This window comes from Mixophyes fleayi, chromosome 6 (assembly GCF_038048845.1).
Source record: "Mixophyes fleayi isolate aMixFle1 chromosome 6, aMixFle1.hap1, whole genome shotgun sequence".
NCBI classification, from domain to species: domain Eukaryota; kingdom Metazoa; phylum Chordata; class Amphibia; order Anura; family Limnodynastidae; genus Mixophyes; species Mixophyes fleayi.
Window position 1 is genome coordinate 171,099,374 of NC_134407.1, and position 17,393 is coordinate 171,116,766.

At 42.6% G+C, this 17,393-nt stretch overlaps 1 protein-coding gene across 3 annotated transcripts in view; it reads left to right on the forward strand.

The window, feature by feature from the left end:
* ABI3 (ABI family member 3) overlaps positions 1 to 12,087 on the forward strand; it is a 57,355-nt gene extending 45,268 nt beyond the window's left edge. For 2 of the 3 annotated variants that reach the window (XM_075177195.1, XM_075177192.1), the window contains one exon: positions 7,002 to 9,348. In XM_075177195.1, coding sequence (XP_075033296.1) covers positions 7,002 to 7,063 — 62 coding nt within the window. In that variant the 3' untranslated portion in view covers positions 7,064 to 9,348. Of the gene's footprint in view, positions 1 to 7,001; positions 9,349 to 11,767 lie in introns of those variants that run through there. The other variant, XM_075177194.1, reaches the window with a different exon arrangement.
* Positions 12,088 to 17,393: the final 5,306 nt, after the last annotated feature.

Genomic DNA, 17,393 nt, shown 5'->3' on the forward strand with positions numbered 1-17,393 from the left:
ATCTCAAGTAGTGATAACTTAACCTAAGTAGGTGAACATCACAGAGGACTGGTAGTGGGGGGCAGAGCAGAGAACTCTATGGCAACAGGTTGCAGAATATACATGGACAGAAGCAGAGCCGTAACTAGGGTGGTGCGGGCGGTGCCGTCGCCCAGGGCGCAAGCCCGAGGGGGGGCGCAGCAGCCGCCCGCTACCTTACCTTCTGGCACAGAGTAAAAAATAAATTAAAAAAAAAATAAATTAAAAAAAATAATAATAATTTGTGGCCCCTCCCCCGACTCGCGGCACCCCCCCCCCCCCCCGCGACTCGCGGGGGGGGGGGGGGGGGGTGCCGCGAGTCGGGGGAGGGGGGGGGGGGGAGGTCGGATGCCGCGAGAGGGGGGAGGGGCTAGTGTGGTAGCTGGCTGACACATGACACATGACCCATGGGCTGCAGAGAGCGCTCGGCGCGGATGAATGGTGAGTGTTATTAGTGTGTGTGTTTCAACGTGTACCTCCCATGGAAATACATGTACTGCAGAACTAGTGAGCTCACACATAGGATCAGATCATTTGTGATGATTCATTGCATACGCCAGTGTTACAATTTTTTTAAAGTATGAAGAATTATACACGTAGCAGTACTTCATGCTTCTTTGGGCCGTTTGCTGATTCCAGTAGGAAAATATATTTTTCACATTTACAAAGGGCTTTTGTAAATGATAATAGAGAAAATGTAAATGTTTATATTTCTGGACCAAAAAAGATGAATTGATTCAATTATGGGCCAGTATTTTGTGCCCAAACACCAGCCAAATTACAAGCAGATTAGAATTACAGACTAATCTAGTTGATAAAATGTCAAAATATTAAGACCATTCTGCATAAATTAGTAATTAAGCAATGGCAACAGCTAGTTTTTTTTAAAATCTCTACTTTCACATAACTGATTTGTTTAACTCTGTATAAAGTATAAACACTTCTATGAATGTAGTGAGGGAGGGAGGGGGGTCTTAATATAATGTAGGTAGGCTATTAATTTAATTGTGGAGTGCACGTGGCGGCTAATTATTGGGTGCTATTTTATTTGTGGGGTGATGGTGGGGCTATTTAATTTAATAGTGGGTCCTATGAATTTAAGATGGAGTAATTGGAATGCAGACAACCAGCAAATGAGCTAAAGACACCAGCAGCCACAAGTGGTGACAGTGACAAGAACAGGTAGGAGAGAGCAGGACAGTCTTCCAACTGTCCTGCATCTGGTGGGACAGTCCCAAATTTGGATGACTGTCTCGCTTAGAACAGTTGGGAGGTATGTCCCGCTTCACCGTGTACTGCTCGTGAAGGCAGAACTGTGCACCTAACAGTAGTGCACACTGTATTGCCTGTTTATTTGTCTAAAATGATGACCATGCTACATCATAGGAGCCCCCCTGCCTTAAGTGCCCCGGGCCCCCTAAAGCCTTAATCCAGCTCTGTATGTGAGGGGCCACTGTGTGTGTGTGTATTATGTGTATGTGAGGGGCCACTGTGTGTGTGAAGGGGGAGGCCCAAACCAATATCTTGCCTAGGGCCCCATGAGGTGTAAATCTGGCTCTGATAGATATATATATCATGCATTTGCAAATATGTGTAACAGAATTCTTTCAGTAAAGTTCTAGCCACACCCCCACATTAGGTTGGCCACACCCACTTGGCAAATGTCACTCCCACTTCGAAGGGGGGCGCCGGTGCCCTGTCTCGCCCAGGGCACCGAAATGTCTAGTTACGGCACTGGACAGAAGTTAGCAGATATACTGAGTTGCAATAAGATGTAATACCAGCTTCCACCAGTATAACAGCTTGGCAGTGTAGAGGATGGATGTAATGCCAGTTGTGGCCTGTGTGGAAATATCGAAACATAGAATTTGATGGCAGATAAAAAAAACACTTGGTCCATCTAGTATGCCCATTTTTTAACTTATGGTAACCTCAAGCCCTATTTTTTTTTTAATTCTTTGTAAGGATATCCTTATGTCTATCCTAAGCATGTTTAAATTGCTCTACTGTATTACCACCTCTGATGGGAGGCTATTCCACTTATTCAATAACCTTTCTCTTAAATAGTTTTTACTCAAATTTCCTCTGAACCTACTTCACTCCAGTTTTAGGGCATGTTCTCTGCTTTAATACCATTTGCAATGTCACCAATAAATATATTAAAAAGCACGGGCCCAAGTACAGATCATTGATGTAGTCCATTGGTAACCTTTCCCTCCTGTGAATGTACTCCATTTACTACAACTCTGTTTTCTATCCTGCAACCAAGATCTTATCCATTCAACCATCTTAGAATCCAATCCCTAGCTATCGAGTTTATTTGACAGTCTGCGATGTGGGACAGTATCCAAAGCCTTACTAAAATCAAGATAAGCTACATCTACGACTCTCTTTGATCTATTACTTTAGTCACCCAGTCAAAAAATTCAATAAGATTTGTTTGACATGATCTCCCCCCAGTAAATCCATGCTGTTTGGGATCCCGTAAGTTACTGGATTTGATATATTCTACAACTCTTTCTTTTAAGAGTCTTTCCATCAGTTTCCCTACCACTGATGTAAGGCTCACTGGCCAGTAGTTACTCGCCTCTTCCTTGTTTCCACTTTTGTGCAGTGGGACTACATTAGCTCTTGTCCAGTTCTGTGGAATTACTTCTGTAGATAGTGACTGGTTGAAAAATTCTGGTACTGGTCTTACCAACACCCCTTCAAGCTCTTTTAGTATCCTTGGATGTATCCCATCTGGCCCAATTGATTTATCCACTTTCAGTTTTTAGAGTTCTGTTAGGACTTTCTCCTCTGTAAATGTACTTGTTTCTACCTCATTTTTATAAATATACTTGTAACTTAACTGTGGCCCCTTCCCTACTCTTTCTGTAGTGAACACTGAGCAAAAATAATTATTAAGATGATCTGCTATTACCTTGCAATAGACAGAGTCAAACACCAGGCAAAAGAGTCGGTCCAGGGAGCTATATATGTAGTTGGGTCACAAGCTATAAAGTCAATGCAGAAAATCAGCAATCAGGAATGAAAAGACAAAAACAAAAGGAGGAATAATAAGACTAAAGACATAGTGAGAGTCTTGTTCAGGGATGGACAGGTCACAGACACAGTTCAAAACCAATTATCAGACAAAAGCAGAATATGCATGGAGAAGCAAGCGTGTGAATGCTATTACCTGCAAGTATTTAAAGCAGCAGTCACCAATCAGGTCATGTGTCAGATTGAGCTGCAGGTGACTGGAGTTAATGTGATCACACCCAGGCTGATAACAACACTGCAGCAGCCAAAATGAAAACAGCAATTACCTGCTGTTCCAAACAACTATGAGGACATGTTCCAGCTACTTCTACTAGTATCACCACAGTAATCAACAGACTCGCCCAATTATACATGTACACCTGGCTTACCCGTCATCGGTAAGACTTTATAGAGCCTATTACATACCGCTAGCAGAGTGCCCTACATGTTGCCAAAGGAATACATACTTTTGTATCATCAATACATCAATTATAATATGGTATTTAATTTTCTTTATTCATGCAAAATAAAATGTAATCAGAACATTACATAGTCCACTGATGGCCAGAATAATTAGCATCTTCGGTAATTGCATTAATCACCAACTCCGAATTAGTCACATCAAGTGAAACAAAAAAAGACATTGACAGTCGTATGCCTTTAATGCAATTAAGAAAGTGTAAAGTATCTTTTAAAAATGTCCTTTGCTATGTGGCACATGTGTGCAAAAGGGAATCCAAGTACTGCTATGGAATGGCATAGTACAAAGTACATTTTTGCAGCTCACTGTTGGACTGTGGATCCAATACTAAATCAAGCCTTGCAAGCTTTTCATTTTACCTTTTTATCTAGCACCCCCATTACATCCTAACATTGTACTTTACAGTCACTTTTTCATTTTTATGAAGCTGCATTTTTCAGTCCACTTTGATAAAATACATACTCACCTATAGGTTATGGTTGAACTATCCAAAGTTATTGCATGATCCCCGCTGGTCTTTTCTGGTCCTGCGATGTTGTCTGTGCAGATAGAGGAGATAGTATGGAGCTTATGGACCGCCAGTCCCCTTCTGGTGGCATAGCAACAGGGGTACACTAGCAGCGATAGTAGAGGTACCGGGGCCCCACTGCAACCCCAAAATATAACATGGGATCAGAGCCAGATTAACCCAATGTTCTTTGTGGGCTATAGCCCAGGGGCCTCTGGCAGCTGGGGGGCCCTAACAAATATTTGTTTGTAATAGTGTTGACGATCGGTTCGGGGGCAGCCTCCCATTCATTCTAGGCAGGCACAGCTAACAACAAATCTGAATCCCTGCTGTCAGTGCAACCGCGGTGCACATCACGCTGCTAAAGAGGACATCTTGTTAGACTATGACTCATAGTCACGCGAGATCTGTACGTGCTGCCCACCGCACCCTCACAGACAGCAGGACAAGAAGAAAGAAGAGGAGCCTGGAGGCTGCTGCGAGAGAAGAAGACCAGGTAAGTGCTGTATATATACTGGGGGGGCTCACTGTACCCTTAGCCCAGGGGACTCCATTGCCTTAATCCGGCCCTACATGGGATTAGCGCTGCTTGGTTCACTCTCTCTTTCCCTCAGCATTCTCAGAAGCAGCATGGCCTGTTCAGTAGATAGAAGCAGCACGGCCTGTTTAGTGGATAGAAGCAGCACGACATGTTTAGTGGATAGAAACAGCACGGCCTGTTCAGTAGATAGAAGCAGCACGGCCTGTTTAGTGGATAGAAGCAGCACGACATGTTTAGTGGATAGAAACAGCACGGCCTGTTCAGTAGATAGAAGCAGCACGGCCTGTTTAGTAGATAGAAGCAGCATGGCATGTTTAGTAGATAGAAGCAGCACGGCCTGTTTAGTAGATAGAAGCAGCACGGCCTGTTTAGTAGATAGAAGCAGCACGGCATGTTTAGTGGATAGAAGCAGCACGGCCTGTTTAGTGGATAGAAGCAGCACGGCCTGTTAGTAGATAGAAGCAGCACGGCCTGTTTAGTGGATAGAAGCAGCACGGCCTGTTTAGTGGATAGAAGCAGCACGGCCTGTTTAGTGGATAGAAGCAGCACGGCCTGTTTAGTGGATAGAAGCAGCACGGCCTGTTTAGTAGATAGAAGCAGCATGGCATGTTTAGTAGATAGAAGCAGCACGGCCTGTTAGTGGATAGAAGCAGCACGGCCTGTTTAGTGGATAGAAGCAGCACGGCCTGTTTAGTGGATAGAAGCAGCACGGCCTGTTTAGTGGATAGAAGCCGCACGGCCTGTTTAGTGGATAGAAGCAGCACGGCATGTTTAGTGAATAGAAACAGCACGGCCTGTTTAGTGGATAGAAGCAGCACGGCCTGTTTAGTGGATAGAAGCAGCACGGCCTGTTTAGTGGATAGAAGCCGCACGGCCTGTTTAGTGGATAGAAGCCGCACGGCCTGTTTAGTGGATAGAAGCAGCACGGCCTGTTTAGTGGATAGAAGCAGCACGGCCTGTTTAGTGGATAGAAGCAGCACGGCCTGTTTAGTGGATAGAAGCAGCACGGCCTGTTTAGTGGATAGAAGCAGCACGGCCTGTTTAGTGGATAGAAGCAGCACGGCATGTTTAGTGGATAGAAGCAGCACGGCCTGTTTAGTGGATAGAAGCAGCACGGCCTGTTTAGTGGATAGAAGCAGCACGGCCTGTTTAGTGGATAGAAGCAGCACGGCCTGTTTAGTGGATAGAAGCAGTACGGCCTGTTTAGTGGATAGAAGCAGCATGGCATGTTTAGTGGATAGAAGCAGCACGGCCTGTTAGTGGATAGAAGCAGCACGGCCTGTATAGTAGATAGAAGCAGCACGGCCTGTATAGTAGATAGAAGCAGCACGGCCTGTTTAGTGGATAGAAGCAGCACGGCCTGTTTAGTAGATAGGAAACTTAATAAATTGGGACAATTACTGTACAATGTTCCTGTTAGAATTATAACTTAGAAAATCTCCAATATCTACTAAACAGACTAGTTCCCCATGTTTTGGGGGCGGAGGGTGGCATATATTCTGCACTGGGGCCTAGAGTCCAAGAGTTACACAGTTGTCGGTAAAGAGAAGAAATTTGGGTTGTGGGTGGTGCTGTGCATTGTAAGTTTATTCTATAACAGTGTTTTGTTGTCCTACTAACTTGTTCACATAACTTTGTAATACTGGCAGAATTGTTTGCAAAAATTCTTCTTTTGTTGTTGTCTATTTTCCCTGCCCACTTCTCACAATTAAGCACAGAAAGCAGAAAATAGTAGCACTACATAGCAATCCACCACCTCCTCGGTAATGGTGATGTCAGAAAAGCATTTTAGAATTAACCTTTTTCTCCTTATAGAAAACCCTAGCATTCTGCAGCCCAAGTACTGAAGATACTAAATGGGAACTGTGCTTTCCCAGGCATGTGATAGTGCTTATAGTGCTTTGTATCTTAACACTGTACACTGCTGACCATTTCGCACAATGTTTGCCTATATAAAAATAAAAAAATGGCGATGATGTAATTCAGAAAGGGCTGAAATTTGGTATACTAAGATGTTTTTAATTTGTTAATTTAATTTTTTAATTGTTAAAAGTGTTTATAAAGATTTAAAAAATATATATATATATTTCTTGAAGGAGAAGTGACAGTTGGGAGTGGTTGGTGGTTGCCGGGGGTGACAGTTGGGAGTGGTTGATGGTTGCCGGGGGTGACAGTGGGGAGTGGCTGGTGGCTGAGGCCTGGGCTATGGGCCAAATGCATGACAAGAACCTTTTTAACACCTTAAGTAGCTTGATTTGACTAGAATGCATGAGTATCATGCACGGGTTAACTTGTGTGTATATATATATATATATATATATATATATATATATATATATATATATATATATGTCTGTCATTTTGAGAAATGTTTTATTACAGATCAGTCAATATCAACCAGGCTTAATTTTTTCCTTATTGTCCCACAGCTCCTGATTTATTTATGTACCCTACTTCCCTGGATGACCTCCCACCTCCTCCAGACTGCTAGACAAAGGGCTTACTGAGACGTACACTGTGACAGCGGACAAGCAGAGATCTTTCTGTTCTAATTTTTCTCATATTTAAAGGGATTTTTTAAAGATTGTCCTGACAGTTAATGACAGAAATGTTGAATAACCGGCTGATTTTTACTTTTTTTGCAATTCCGGCACGGCATCTGAGTGGTTTGCAGGAAACAAACAAAAGGAAATAAAAAAAAACAGACCTAACCTTGGATTCCAGCAATGCCTCAATTACTAAAACCTGATGACTTCAATTATATCTCTGTACTGTTCTTTTGTGAATTCCAACCAAAAAAAGCACTCTGTCTAGTGGTAAGGGTGCCACTTGTACCATATTTCAACTGTCCGAGTTTTTATGGAACAGTCTTAGTTCTCGGATGGTTAAAGGTACATGGCTTTTGTGGTAATGAGCAAGACATGGACAGATGGAAGCATTGGTTGGACAGAAAGGGCTGTGGAAGTAATTTATCACGATTTGCCAATCGGGAATATTATAAAATGTGCTTATCCGGACACCCCCCCCCCCCCCTCCCCCCTCCCCCCTTCTGTTCTCCTGTTCTCCTGGTCACTCTGCCATGAGAGCAGAGGATGACACAAGTCATTGGGCAGTATAAGGAGAATACCTGATTTTAGGCTCCTACCCCCACTCCACTTATGGTGTCAGTGATAGCAGGAAGGAACACTTGTAACTAATTTCAGTCTGTACCTCTTCCTGCAATTAATTATTGCAGAATGCAGCCATTGACTAGACAGAGGGTGGGAGAAGCAATTTAGGAGCCAAGAGGTGAAGTGAGAACCTCATATCTGCTGGCCTTAATTGTAACATTTTATATATATATATATATATATATATATATATATATATATATATATATATATATATATTGATCTGGACATGTAGCGCTCTGTTGGGTTTCTGATATAAAACATAGTAAACATCGAAAGTAAATGACCTGTGCACCTCTATATTTTCTTGATATGAAGCACTGGATGAGTAACTATAACCCTAATTTTAATATGTTTTATTTTAATTGAATGTGAGGAGATATTAATATTATATTTGGTAAGATGGTCAGATTTCACACTCAGCAAAGCGTGTTGTTATTAATGTGGGGGTTCTATGTTAATGTACAGCTTTTATTATGCCTAATTTTTTTGTATTTAATATTTTACTACATTTATATACATTTACTTTTATATTTCAAGTTTTCAAATCTGATTATTGCACTACTGTCTAATTTGTGTGCTGCATACAATTCTGGACTGTATTGTTATGCTGTACGTATGGACAACTGCATAGTACCACTTCTCATTATGTCATTTTCTGCAACTGTTATTCTTGACCAAGTGCACTTCAATTGGTGTGTATATCCTGTGTGTAGTTTTTTATGTTGATTTGTAGCACTATAGGGGACTTCGTGCTTGATCTTTTTGTCTGGGTTATTTCTGCTGTAAAACTGTCTCTGGTACTACCACTTAGGGGTCTATTTATCGATAGGAAAAAGCCCTAGATCCGGGTAAAATTTGAGTTTTTACTGGATTTGGAGCTTCTCCAAATTTACCAAAGCCCCAAGCTGAAAAAAAAAATTGTCGGAGATGCCCAGCGAAGCTTCCCTATGCTGTGCCTATTTATCATATACAGCGGCGGTATTTCAGGATTGCTTTAGCAGGGGCTCTCCATAGGAAAAAATACTTTATTAATCAAATAAAGTTATTAATTTGTTATATTATTTACATATTCTTTCAAACTTTACTAATCTTTTTTAAGAAAATGGAAGCTCTACTCCAGCCTTCCAGTCCCAGTGCAAATGGGCCGAAGCTGTCCTGGGGACATTTTCTTGTTAAATTCACTGTTTATCACAGAGATAGAAAATCTTCCATATCAACCAGTACTGATAAATAGACCCCTTAGAATGAGTTACTGTCCCTGTTTTTACACATCTTCACTTACCAAAGGCCAATCACGCTGGGTGTAACTGAAATAGAACTACGTGACAGATATATCTGTCGTACGGCTTCCCACCCGCGCGTGAGTGTAGTCAACACAAACCCTCCTCAGTAGTAGCTGTATGAGTGCTACTCGCTGGACCAGAGGTCACTATTATTAGTTACCAGTTGTTATTAAATAACATATCACACTCTGTGAATAAGCAACACTTTGACTCAACTGCAATTGTTATTTACAGTAAAACTATTTGACCACAAAAAGTATTTGTCGTAGGCTTTGCTGTGATGTGAAATAAATAATAAAAAAAAACTTCTAAACTAGAAATCCTGCATTTGCCCCTGAGATACATAATATTGTCATTTATGCAGGCCTGGCGCTCCTATTAGGCAAGGTTAGGCACTTGCCTAGGGCGCCGGGCTCTGGAGGGCGCCTGGAGGGCACAGAACTGGAAATTAATTTTAAAACTGTGCGGCGACCGCTGACCATACCTGTCACAGCCGCCGCACAGCATGCAGATGCACGGGGGAGGGGGGAGAGGCTACTGCTCACCACCGCCGCCTCTCTGCTCCGTCTCCTCCCCTCCACTCACTGACACTCTCTCACACTTCTTCCTGCACCGTCTACCCCCCTGGCACTCTCACACTCTTCCTGCACCGTCTACCCCCCTGGCACTCTCACACTCTTCCTGCACCATCTACCCCCATGGCACTCTCACACTCTTCCTGCACCGTCTACCCCCATGGCACTCTCACACTCTTCCTGCACCGTCTACCCCCCTGGCACTCTCACACTCTTCCTGCACCGTCTACCCCCATGGCACTCTCACACTCTTCCTGCACCGTCTACCCCCCTGGCACTCTCACATGTCTTCCTGCACCGTCTACCCCCCTGGCACTCTCACACTCTTCCTGCACCGTCTACCCCCTGGCACTCTCACACTCTTCCTGCACCGTCTACCCCCATGGCACTCTCAATCTCTTCCTGCACCGTCTACCCCCCTGGCACTCTCACACTCTTGCTGCACCGTCTACCCCCCTGGCACTCTCACACTCTTCCTGCACCGTCTACCCCCCTGGCACTCTCACACTCTTCCTGCACCGTCTACCCCCATGGCACTCTCACACTCTTCCTGCACCGTCTACCCCCATGGCACTCTCACACTCTTCCTGCACCGTCTACCGCCATGGCACTCTCACACTTCTTCCTGCACCGTCTACACCCCTGGCACTCTCACACTTCTTCCTACACCGTCTACCCCTCTGGTACTATCACACGTCTTCCTGCACCGTCTACCCCCCTGTTACTCTCACACATCTTCCTGCACCATCTACCCCCCTGGCACTCTCACATGTCTTCCTGCACCGTCTACCCCCCTGGCTCTCTCACCCCCTCTCCCAGCACCCCCTTCCCCTTTGGCTCTCCCACCCCCTCTCCCAGCACCCCCTTCCCCTTTGACTCTCCCACCCCCTCTCCCAGCACCCCCTTTCCATTTATGCAGGGCATCATTTTTTGTTATTGTGTGAAGTGCTATAGAAACTGCCTAATTTAAAAGATGAGAAATGTTAGGGAGATCTTCAAGCTACTTCCTAGAGACAGTATGCAGGCAAGTCACTCTTTTAATGCAGGAAATGTCTTATTTGCCATATAAGCACTTCTGAGCATGGTTCTCAATTTATTGTGTCTCCTTGTTAATGCCCTATAAATACAGCTTACTGTCTGCGGAGCGCTGCAGGATATGTAAGAGCTCTATAAATCAATAATAACTAATAAAAGTCACCTGGAAAGATCTCTGCATTCAGAATTTATAGCACAGTGTTGCTAACATTCAAAGAGATCATTCTGACAGCTCCCAGCCTGCAGGGGTCGCGGCACCCCCGCGAGAATCGCGACACCCCCCCATTCAGAAAAACCAAATAATCCCTCCCCCGTTATGCACAGCACAGCATAACTCAGCAATTATAGCACAGTGTTGCTAGCATTCAAATAGATCATTCTGACAGCTCCCTGCCTGCAGCCCCCTCCCCCCCCCCCCCTCCGCGAGAATCGCAGCACCTCCTGCTGTAATTGGCTAAAACTGTGTGATGTAATTTAGGGGCAGAGCCAATGATGCGATTCCCTGAGCCAACCCCCTGATCTCCTGGACACCAATTTGCCCAAGTTGGCAAGTATAGGACATATTGGAAAATTTAAAGGAGAAAGATATACTACACTTCTATGTGCCTTTTTGGAAATTAGGTAGTTGCTTGAGGGCACTAATTTATACCTACAATTATTGGAGGACTAAGTTCTATATCCATTTGCTATGTAAAAATAATATACATTATAGATAAATCTGTGATTTACTAAAGTGTATTTCAATTATAATAATGTAGGGGGGAAAAAAGCAAAAATATGTGATTTTAGCAAAAAAAAAAAAAGGGATTTTAGAAAAAATCAGGGTTCAAAACAAAAACCAAAACACGCAAGGGCGGTTTTGCAAAACCAAAACACAAAGTTAATCCAAAACCTAAACCAGAAAACGGGGGTCAGTGAAAATCTCGAGTTTCAATTAGTTTAAAAATTGTATGGCAGTTGTTGCAGACAGAATATTGACTGTTGTTGGATTGATATACATAATATTTTTTTTTATATACATATATTTTTTTATATATATATATATATATATATATATATATATATATATTTTAATAATACTAAAGTTATCAGTTATATCAGCGATCCCTAATCTTTATTTCTTTCTCAGGCTACATAACAGGCACTTGCCAGCTCTGATCCCCCTACTGATAATCATTCACGGCCACAAAGTGATACAAAGTGTGTGGTACAAGAGGCAAAAGGAACCATTGCAGATAATTTTGCCCTGACTGCCCCAAAGGCCATGCATTTGTGTCAATGAATGTTTCAGGGTGCACAATGAATGTTTCAGTTCTTTATTGTTGCCCATTTTTCTGCCTTTTTTATTCTATTTCTTTCTATGCCAATTGTTGTCTGCCTTCGACCTTCTGAATTTTCCAGCTATTTACAATAAACAGTAAACAAACAATAAAAACAGCTAAATACATTGCTCTATGACTCTCTACTGATTTACTTATTTTAAGAAATAAACTTTGCAAAAAGTTTCCTGTCCGCAAATTGTTGTTGTTGTAAAACAATTTGTTCAAAGCTGTCTAAATGTTCCCAAATGACGTCTACATTACAGATATTTACGTGATTTGTTGGATCATTTTTAAGCTTGGCCCTTTACTGGCAAAGCCTACACTATACTGATAAATCAACAAAGGCATTTCCGCTTTGTCCAGAACAAGAATAATACTTTCCAATAAAGCAGAAGTAATTATATAGAGTGTAGAAGGGTTTCCTCTTGTTTGCGGTGAGATTTGGAAAAAAATCATACCTAAATGAAAAAAGTGTATGTTATTCTCACAAGACATTTGAAATGAGTGAATCAACCCATCTTTTTATTTAAGTTTGATAAAAAATGCTAAAAAAAACACATATAATTGTGTACTATCGAGCTGTTTTCTGTTCCTACATTAGTATTTATATAATTTAGATGTATTTATTCAAATGTACTACCTACTTATAGATCATTTCTATTATTTGAATAATTTCCTCAAATTCCGAAACAGGCGGGGCTTGTGTAAAAATGGATTCAGCTTGCGCCCCAAAGTGGGTGGTTTTGGGCAGATTTTGGGGCAGTGCTTATTTTGTCCCGATTTCACATTTTGAATGTTGGGAGGTATGTGATTGCCCCAACACAATTTCTTGCATTTCGAAAGCAGTCACCCTGTGTAATATAGTCACACAATATATACATTTGTGACTTTGTTTCTGTCTATGTAGAATCTTGTCATCATCATCATCATTAGTTATTTATATAGCGCCACTAATTCCGCAGCGCTGTACAGAGAACTAATTTACATCAGTCCCTGCTCCATTGGAGCTTACAGTATAAATTCCCTAACATACACAGAGAGAGAGAGAGAGAGAGAGACTAGGGGCAATTTTGATAGCAGCCAATTAACCTACCAGTATGTTTTTGGAGTGTAGGAGGAAACCGGAGCACCCGGAGGAAACCCACGCAAACACGGGGAGAACATACAAACTCCACACAGATAAGGCCATGGTCGGGAATTGAACACATGACCCTAGTTTCTCATTTCATACAACCAGAAATAATGAGTGTTTAACTATATACATGCTAGTTTTATGAGGTTTTGATCATGTGATGGTCATTGTTGCATTTTAATTGGTTCCTTTTTATTTACTTATAGTGATTAGTCTGATTATACAGAGGGCTTTTACATGAAATGTCATCAGAATCATGCTTTATTGATTCATTAAAGTTTTCACCAAACCCAGATTTAAGAAATTATTACACATTTCAACTTTAGTTAGTTGCAATGACTCAACTTAGCTGTTGGGGAAGGAGAGTCAGCTTTTACTTAATTAAAACATTTGTCTCATAGTTAACTCTATGTTTAAAGTCAATAGAATCGTAGGGAATGCTTAAAAAATGTTTCTTCACCACTGATCAACACCTTTAGTTTAGCGATATTATCATGGTTTCTGGCAATATAGGATTTACTCTGAAGTGAAGAGCTGATTCTGAGATTCTAGACATAGTTTTAGTGTGTGTTCAGAATGCCACATACGTGTTGATTGCTTGAGGTAACAGACCATATGCTTATGTGGAATGTGGACATATACATAATATCCAAGGTGTGTTATATAAGAACATATTGCCAGAGGCACTAAAACCTGGACCATTGTGTAACTGACAGATTAAGCCTTTTGTTCACTAAAAGTACTGAGCTGCAGAGTTTCATGGTCTCTCTCTCTCTCTTTCTTTTTCTTTTTCTTTTTCTTTTTCTTTTTCTTTTTCTCTTTCACTGGTGTCATTCCTGTACTATTTTCTTACTGCTTTCTTCCTTCCGTTGCCAAGATAAGGCCCATGTGGGCATTTGTGACATGTGGGTGTGAAAATGTTAGTAAAAATAAAACCAGTCTAGAAATAAAATAAAACTCCCAAAACCTATCTTATATACTTTATTAAAAACAAAACTCTGCCCCAACTGAAATTTGGTTCAAGAGTTGAAACTCCTGTGAACTTTTCAGTTACTTCCCAAGTTTGCTTAGCTAGTGTCTGTAGTTCTGATTGTGGTAGTTACAAGTGTATTAAGATTTAGATAATTCGGAATTATACCGGAGTTAAACATGAACATTTACCCGATACCGCAGCTACACAAGGACAACATTCAGCATTCACCTAATACTCCATATTTTACTCCTGAAGTTTCCATCTCTCCCTGGCTGCAAACTACACACCTCAAGAAAGGGGTGTTTTGAACACTGTTCTTATTACCTTCTCACCTCAAAAAAGTTTGTGTTATCTGTCAGTTTATTTCCCTGCAATATCCCCTCTGTTTATTCAGCCTGCTGAACTACTTTCTCAGCCACTCCCTCCCCCTCCCTGCAACAGCTGTTATCTAATCATTGTATTTTCAAAGCTACTCAAGGCTTTGCCTGCAAACACAAGTATGAAGAGTTAAAACTAAGTTTTAATTGGATTTGGACTGGAATTTGACCCACACTCCTATTTCATGACTTAATTACTACCTCTCCTGTACATGATTACTCTCTATTTAACACTTCCACCCATTCCCCACATGGCATCCCATATCATTACTCCATACTACATGCCCAAACCTATCTCCTCTATCTGTTGTTGCTTCACTCTCCACCACTTAATCACTTTGTCTCTGCATACAATCCTGCCAGCCTTATTCCCATTCTTCCTCTCGCACACCTTACCCTGTCCTGCACACTCTGGAATGCAAGATCTATCTGCAATAAACTCACTCCCATTCATGACCTTTTTCTTCCCCATTCCTTTGGTCTCCAGGCCCTTCATCATCATCATCACCATTTATTTATGTAGCACCACTAATTCCGCAGCGCTGTACAGAGAACTCACACACATCAGTACCTGCCCCAATGGGGCTTACAGTCTAAATTCCCTAACACACACACACAGACTAGGGTCAATTTGTTAACAGCCAATTAACATACCGGTATGTTTTAGGAGTGTGGGAGGAAACCGGAGCACCTGGAGGAAACCCACGCAAACTCTGAAAGAACATGCAAACTCCTCACAGATAAGGCCATGGTCGGGAATTGAACTCATGACTCCAGTGCTGTAAGGCAGAAGTGCTAACCACTTAGCCACCGTGCTGCCCAGGCCCTAACAGACACATGGATCTCCCCCTCTGACACTGCTTCCCCTACTGCACTCTCCCAAAGGGGTCTTTCCACCTCCCTAAATCCCTCTTCTCGGGACCACTAATGAGGTGGTGTAGGTGTTCTACTGTCTCTTAGCTACGCCTTCAGTGTTATCCCTCCTGAACCCTCCCTCTCCTTCTCCTCCTTTGAAGTTCACTCCATCCCCCTCTTTTTCCCTCTCTACCTTCACGTTGCTGTCATCTTTCATCCCCCTGGCCCTTCCTCACAATTTCTTGATAACTTTGCTGCCTTTCTTTCCCATTTCTTCTCTTCTGATCTTCCCACTATTATTATCACTGATTTTAACATCCCTACCGACTCTCTTATTGTTACCACTGCCTCTAAACTCCTAACTCTCACTTCATCCTATGACCTCTCCCAATGAACAACTTACGCCACCCACCGTGAAGGTCACTCCCTGGACCTAGTGGTCTCCCATCCCCGTGACATCTCCAACTTCTCCAATTCTGTATTTCCCCTCTCTGACCACAATCTCCTTTCCTGTACTCTCTCTTTACCCCTTGTCCTCCCCTCTCCTACCCAAAGTCACTCACGCAGCGTCGCATCAACAGCATTGAACCTATCATCTTTGCACCCTCGAACCCCTCCTCGCTCCCATTTCTTCCCTATCATGCCCCAAAGCCGCTATTAACAACTCTTTGTTGCCCTTGATATTGCAGCTCCAGCCACTTGACTTAGTCTCCGCAAATCTAAACCCCAACCCTGGCATTCCCCTCTTACTCATCTCCTCCAAAAGTGCTCCAGCTCCTCTGAACACCAATACAGGAAATCCCGCTCCATAGCTGACATCCATTTTAAATTGATCCTTTATTCCTACTATTCTGCACTTTATCTTGCTAAACAAACCTATTTCACATCCTTAATCTCTTTCCTGTCCAATAACCCCCACACCAAATTCTGTACTGTGTCCTTCCCCACGTCCATCATCGCTCTCGACTTTCACCTCCATTGATATCTTCCCCTCAGTCTTCAAACATGCTCTCATCTCCCCTATTCTCAAGAAACCCTCCCTTGATCAATTTTCTCTCTCCAACTATCGCCCCATATATCTGCTTCCCTTTGTCTGTAAAATTCTCAAACGACTTGTCTTCAATCATCTGACCCACTTTCTCTCTTCCCACTCTCTTCTTGTCCCTCTCCAGTATGGCTTTCGGCCCCTTCACACAACTGAAACTGCCTTCACTAAAGTAAGAAACAACTTACTCTCAGCTAAGTCCAAAGGTCGTTTCTCTCTTCTCATACTCCTCGACATCTGTGCTGCTTTTCACACAATCATTCTCTTCTCCTACAGTGTGCTGCCCGGCTGCTCTGAACACAATCAGAGCAGCCCGGCAGCACACTGTCTCTGCCTGTCTCTGCCGAACGGACCTGCACATAGTGTGCAGCCATCGGCAGCAAGCTCCTGCTAGGGAGGCGATCGCCCCGATTGACCCCCCCCCCCCACCCCCACCTGGATCCGTCACTGCTCGTGCGTCCTGTCATGTCTTTTGCTGCACTCTGTATGAGTCCCCATAGCATTACTCACACTCATCTTTGCCACTTATGTGTATTACCCCATCTATTTGTTACTTGCTTCTACATCCAGCACAGCAATGTTCAATTCATCTTCATACGCAAAGGACACTAACTACAGCTTACAATTTCAGGGAGGGAACGGGGCAGGGAAGAGACGGTCGTTGTCAATGTACAGTAAGTGCATGCTAACCTCAAGCGCATGCAGCTATGTCCGAATCAAGCTTTGGGCATCTCAAAGGTACTAGATTTTCTGCCACATCTCCTGCTCCAGGTATAGGACTAGACTAAGTCCTGATTACTAGTGACGACATGCTAGAATATGTGTTATATTATTAACAAGTGACATTAATTGTTTTGGGGGTTTTCTCTGTGCATTGTTATACAAATTTATATTCCACATAGGTATTGAACGTATTGTAGAGTGTATTATGTAGTAGAGCTGAGCAGACCTACACTCAAATTCATCAGCGCACGTATTTTCAGAACGGATACTTGTTGAATCTAGGCGTGCATATGCATGCATTTTTAAACTAGTGCAGGTTGAGTCGTTA